Raw genomic sequence first — 6,362 nt, 5'->3', positions numbered from 1 at the left:
AGTGCAATTTGGTCAGCACACCAATTTGAACTAAATTTTTTTTAATTTCAATTGTAAGATTTCGATTCAATACTCTCAAACATAATTGAAGTGTTCAAGCACTTCTCCTAATCGTTGAAATTATATCTTCCATCAACTAGTTCGGTCATCTCAAAGGAAATAAGTAAAAACTTTTACACATTGTGTCTCCTACATTTTGAAGGGGTCGAATATATTCCATTCCTTCATTGGTAGATATACTTGATCGATGTTGTCATGCATGGAGATGAGAGGTGGAAAAGGAAAAGGAAAATGGTGGACTATGGAAGGGGCAAATGGATCGATTTGAAGATGCTATATTATATCCGAATATAACATTGTTTGGTAGGCAAGAGTCTTGTTTGGTAGGCAAGGATGATTTGCCTGCTACCACCAGGGATCTCACTATCATTATATATATATATATATATATATGCATTTTGAGCCCTTGTGAGGTTCCCAGGCAATCACCTTGTCTAAACTGACAGGCTTTTCTCCCTCATGCTAGACCTTTTCTTCTTGAAAGTCTTCAATCCAATTGTGATATTACGTGAAGTGGCAACGCCTATCAATTATATGTCACTCTTGTCATACAAGGACAAAATTAAACTGTTGTATTTAATTTTTTTTTTCCCCACTCATTTTCTCTACTAAAGCTTTAGCTAGTCGTGAACAGGGACAGGCCTATCAAGAGCTTAATTTTAGGCATTCGCTCCATTGAAATTTTTTATTTATATAATGATCTATAATTTTATTTAAAATTTTAAAAATAGCTTCACTAATTTTTAAAAATACCCATTATATATTATTACTCCACTCAGTGACGGACCAAGAATTTTGTTCGAGTCTTTTAGGACATACAACAATAAATATAAAAATTTTAATTTTTTGTGTCTTATCCGACAATGTGTGTGCAAGTGTGAGACTTGGATTTTTTTTACGTTTTAGTTATGTAGATTACCATTAGAAATTAAATAAACAGAAAAATTAATTTTTTTATTCTAAAAAATATTAGTGGATGCAAGAATATATAGTTAGTATTTTAAAAAATTAAGTGAGAATATGAGTGGGTTAGATAAAATTGATTATATTAAATGTGGAGACCCTAAAGAGTGATGAAAAAGAGATGAACATTTTTGAATCCAGAAAAAAGTGGTTGTGGGCAAGAATGTAAAATGTGATATTTTTACAAATTAAATATGGGCATTAATTTTATAATCTTGAACAAAAGATATAAATAATAATTGTTAGAATATATTCTATAATATATTATTGTCATGTATTTTTAGAATATACTCTATAATATATAGTACTTATCTTAAGCTACTCTCATTACGATATATAATATTATCTTATATGGTAAATGACTTAATCTTTAACCTCTTCTATATAAACGTTCATGTATACATGTCAATAATATTATCTTATATGGTAAATGACTTAATTTTCAACTTCTTCTATATAAACGTTCATATATACATGTCAATACAATAAAGAGTTTTATACTTTCTTTTATTTTTAACATGTAGTCATTGCCGAGATGGGCTCATATATATCAATACAATACAGAATTGTAAAATCGTAACCTCCAACCCTAACGTGTCAAAAGAAATAATTACTCGCTGACACGTGTTCTTTTAAGGCCGGTCAAGAGCCACTCATACCAACTTGGTCGAGCCCTCATCCAGCATGATGCAAGTAGTGACTTTATGATCGACATTGACAGACGGTTAGAGCACTGAAAGGGAATATATGTTTGTGTATAATGGCACATGCAAATTTATAAAGTCAAATCCTATAAAGTACGTAAATGTTTGCTTTTTTTCTTTTCTAGACAAACACACACGCTATTACTTTAAAATAGGACCCCATCTCATTGGAAAAGTTAGACACTGTTGAAAGGTTTCTCATTTTCAACTTGTTAGAATGTATCTGTACACAACCAAAATAAAAAATAAATAAATAAATAAAAATAAATTAAAAAAAAAAGAGGAATTGTCGACATTTGATAGGGGAAAAAGTTTTGAGCCCAAGTCTTTTATGGGTAATGTCCAGTTTTCGCACCCTGCAATGACTCAAGTTTGGCAACAGCTTTGGTCGGGGTTGATGCCTGGATATTGGTGGTATGGTGCGACACTTGGTTAGAGGTGAAGGACACGGGGTGGATATAGTTCGGACACAGTTGGGACACGGCATGGTATATTTTATAATTTTTTTTTTTTAGATAAATGGGGTACCTAATGTAATTTTTTAGAAGTTTAAAAATAAAATTTTGAAAAATAAAAATAACAACTACAGACAACAGAGTATTACACAGTAAATTTATTTTTTCTCACTTCCTTTCCCAGTCTTTCCTCTTCTTCAATTATCTCTATAAATGAACAAAATATTTATTATTTTTTTTTTTTAAGTTATATGAACAAGACTTTGTGAAAAGACAAAATATATATGTTTATTCAAATACATATTTAGCCCATTATAACTATGTGTCTTCTGTATATCTTCGTTTGGAATTTAAATCAATTTTATTTTTCATTTATTTTCTGTTTTGTCTTATATATATTTTTCTTATAACAAAGATGAAATTATTTATTTTTTGTTTTTTGTTTTGTTTTGTCCTGTTATTTATTGTTATTTTATTTGTAATTTTATATTTATATATACCTATTTGTTATTAGGAAAATGAATGTGCAAGGTTCTATAGTTTGAATATATATATATATATATATATATATATAGGCGTATTCTTGTCGTACCTATTTCGTTTTTTTTTTAAATTTATCATATCACCGTATTCGTATTATATCGTAGTCGTATTTCGTGTCAGTGTCCGTTGTTCATTGAAAATCACACACATACATCCACGTCCTTATTAAAGTTCGACCACCCAAAACAATATTATTTGTACATTTTTAACACATACACTCGTATACTCATACAGGTAAACTTTCTTGCATTAAATTTTTTTAGCGCTCGCGATAGTCCTTACGCCCACCCCAATTTCAGTTTTTTTTTTTTTTTTTTTCCTTAGTTATTTCGAATCTCTTGAAAAAAAAAAAAAAAAAAAAAAAACTTATCTTCGAGTGCGCGTCTACTCATTTTTTAATTTATTTTTTAGTAAAAAGATAATTAATCCATCTTATCTTCTCTGCCGACACCATATTCGTCCATATAACACGTGCCCTTCCAGTAACGCTGCCACGTTAACCTCCAATGTCACTAATCTTCACATAACGTGTACCGATGACGTGGCATGCAGCTTGACTTCCTATACCCACTTTGACTTCCTATATAAACTCGACCTCATAAACACAGCTCTACATATATATATACAATACACACACCCATCCAAGCGAAGGATAGGTATAAACCTGTGTTCAACCATTGTTTTTTTCCGAGTCTCTGCTGAGTTTTTCAGTTTAATTTTAGGGTTGAAGGTATGGCAAATTACGGAGACAAGTACTATGGCAACCAACCGGACCCCAACCGGGTTCGCCAACCTAATGTACATGGACACCCAGTTCACCAAACTGATGCTTATGGAAACCCGGTTCGCCTTCGCCAAACTGATGCGTATGGAAACCCGGTTCGCCTTCGCCAAACTGATGAGTATGGCAACCCGGTTCACCACACAGGTACCATGGGACACTATGGAACCACTGGGGCCACCGGAGCCTATGGCACCGGCACCAGAGCAACTGGTACCACAGGTGCGTACCCGGTTCGCCAACCTAATGTACACGGAGACCCGGTTTTAGAAACTGATGCGTATGGAAACCCGGTTCACCTTCGCCAAACTGATGAGTATGGCAACCCGGTTCACTACACGGGTACCATGGGAGACTATGGAACCACTGGGGCCACCGGAGCCTATGGCACAAGCACCGGAGCAACTAGTACCACAGCTGCGTACCCGGTTCGCCAACCTAATGTACACGGAGACCTGGTTTTAGAAACTGATGCGTATGGAAACCCGGTTTGCCTTCGCCAAACTGATGAGTATGGCAACCCGGTTCACCACACGCGTGGGAAGAAGGGTTTCATGGAGAAGATCAAGGAGAAACTTTGTGGACACCATGACCATTATGAGGACCATAATCACTATTACTAGAGGTGTTCTTGCATGCTGTAGCCAGCTTATATATACATGTGTGTGTGTGTGTTGGGTTACATATAAAGTACACAGCTACATGTGTGTGTGTGTGTTGGGTTACATATAAAGTACACAGCTACATGTGTGTTTCGTTTGTATTTGGAGGGTGTGAAGGTTTACTTTACAAACGAAGTGCAACGAAGTGCATGTGTAATTAATAAGCAGGGTTGGAGTTGTGTTAGCCGACTGCACCTTGTGTTAAATGTGAGTTATGAGGTATTTTTAAGTAGACGATTTTTTTGTGATTTATAGTTGGGCTTTCCCTTTGCTTCTCTTATCTTTATCTCACTGTTACGGTTTTTTTGTCTCTTCTGGTAAATAAGTGAGATTGGGCCAGTAGCCCATTACAAAACAGCAAAAAGAAATCCTGCATTGCTCAAAAGATGCCCATTCCAAAACATAAAAAACCATGTTTTCCAGGCCCAAAAAAATATTACATTTTCAGAAACTGGAGCCCATAGCATACCCAGGCCCACTAGAGGTAACAACATTCTAAGCCCGAAAACCCAAAAGAACTGGCCCAACGAGGGCCCAGCCCATGACAAACTACCCACCTACCTAAGGTGTTTGCTAGAATTACAGCAGCAGTTGCACTGCGAGGAAGGGGGTGAAAAAAAAAGCAGTAACAATTTCAAATTATCTAGAAAGAGTAATTAAAATTTAATTTTTTTAAATACAAGAATCATATATATTTTCTTTTTTCCTCCTTTACTTTTGGATCTAAGTTAATGTGAATTAAAAAATTGAGGTTTATATATATATATATATATATGATATCCTCAAATAGTAATTAAAAAATTTCTCTCTTACCAAAAAAAAGAAAAAGAAAAAAAGAAATAATAATTAAGTTTTATTTTCCTAGCCAAACTTTTTTTGTTGAACTTCCTCTCTTATGTAGGAACAACGAAACTCTACTAGCCAAACTTGCCTCCAACCTCTCTAAGATGACGCTATCACAGGACTTGGAAGTATACATCACTCTCGGAACCAACATAACAGTCAACAACCCACTTACCAGGATAAGAATTATACGCAGCAATGCCACTTTGATAAGCCCCAAGAAAAAAATAAAAAAATAAAAAATTGTGGTCACGTCACCAAACCCTCAAATCGTTTCCCAAAGTCAGCTTCAAATAATGGTTAGTCGTTGATATCTAACCGGACACTCGAGTCACAATAATCTTTGTGACGACCTACTTGGTAACTCAAAAGACCTATTGGCTCAAACATTCTCACTACCACCATTATCATCTCCGTTAATTGCTAGACACGTACAAGAAATATACCTCTAATCACGGATGGTTCAATTAGTGTCTCAATTGGAGCAGCAACCCCTTTTGGGGTAATCCTTTATTCTATATGATCCGACTAGTCACACTTAAAACAAACTCCAAAATTGAGTCGACTCCAACGGCACAGGATTACTAGGCACCAATCGTGCTGACTGGTGTCCCGGAGGATGAGAAGAGTTACCTTTATGCTTTTTCCTCTCTTGGCTCTTAGAAGAAGTCCCCAAATGCTTTTTGCACTTGAAGCAAGAGTTTTAGAGATAGAAGCAACAAATGACAAGATGAGTTGTTCCTGAAGATTGTTTTTGAAGATTCTACCATTTTGTTCATGCCATATATGGTAAATACTACGTAGTAGTTGAGATTTCACTGTAAAAGATAAAAGAGATATTACTACAGTATTAGGTTACAACTTTTAGTTACCTCTGATTTAATACATTACTTACTTATTTGATTATTGTAACGGATACATTTAATGGCAAATTACTATTTATCTTAATTCAAATAAAAACTTGGTACAATATTTTAATTAATTTTTGAGCAAATGGGTCGTGATTGTACTATTTTGGATGAATTTGATGACGTGAGAGTTCTTTTTCCTCTTCTATGTCAGTTGAGGCTTTATTTTTCTTTTCTCTGATTGTTTTCTTTTCTTTGTCTACTTGTTCTTTCTCTATTTATGGATGACCAACTACTCCATTAGCTGGGTGGATTTACTCTCACTGAAGATGAAGACATCACCATTAGTATTACTGCCGAGGACCTTACAGAAGGCATTAAATGGTGCAAACACAACCTTATAGGAAAATTGCTGAAAGAGACCGACATTAATGTGGGGGTTGTAATACCCCTAGTTTTCAAAAAGATACAATGGGAATTTAAATTTGATTTTATTGTATTTT

The 6,362-nt window shown here is 34.6% G+C and overlaps 1 protein-coding gene across 1 annotated transcript; it reads left to right on the top strand.

The window, feature by feature from the left end:
• The first annotated feature begins 3,344 nt into the window (after window positions 1-3,344).
• On the top strand, window positions 3,345-4,402 carry LOC132266659 (dehydrin DHN1-like). Its single transcript, XM_059767592.1, has one exon. It carries the CDS (start codon window positions 3,458-3,460, stop codon window positions 4,127-4,129), a length of 672 nt encoding a protein of 223 aa, XP_059623575.1. The 5' UTR covers window positions 3,345-3,457; the 3' UTR covers window positions 4,130-4,402.
• The last annotated feature ends 1,960 nt before the right edge of the window (window positions 4,403-6,362 follow it).

Source organism: Cornus florida, unplaced genomic scaffold (genome assembly GCF_030987335.1).
Source record: "Cornus florida cultivar Cherokee Brave unplaced genomic scaffold, ASM3098733v1 CherokeeBrave_3.0.0_Hap2_Chr07, whole genome shotgun sequence".
NCBI classification, from domain to species: Eukaryota; Viridiplantae; Streptophyta; class Magnoliopsida; order Cornales; family Cornaceae; genus Cornus; species Cornus florida.
Note: the sequence above shows the minus strand (reverse complement) of the source record. Positions and strands in the feature narration are given on the sequence as shown.

Coding starts and splice junctions, on each gene's coding strand:
- LOC132266659 (XM_059767592.1), top strand. CDS start 3,458: ATGGCAAATTACGGAGACAAGTACTATGGCAACCAACCGGACCCCAAC.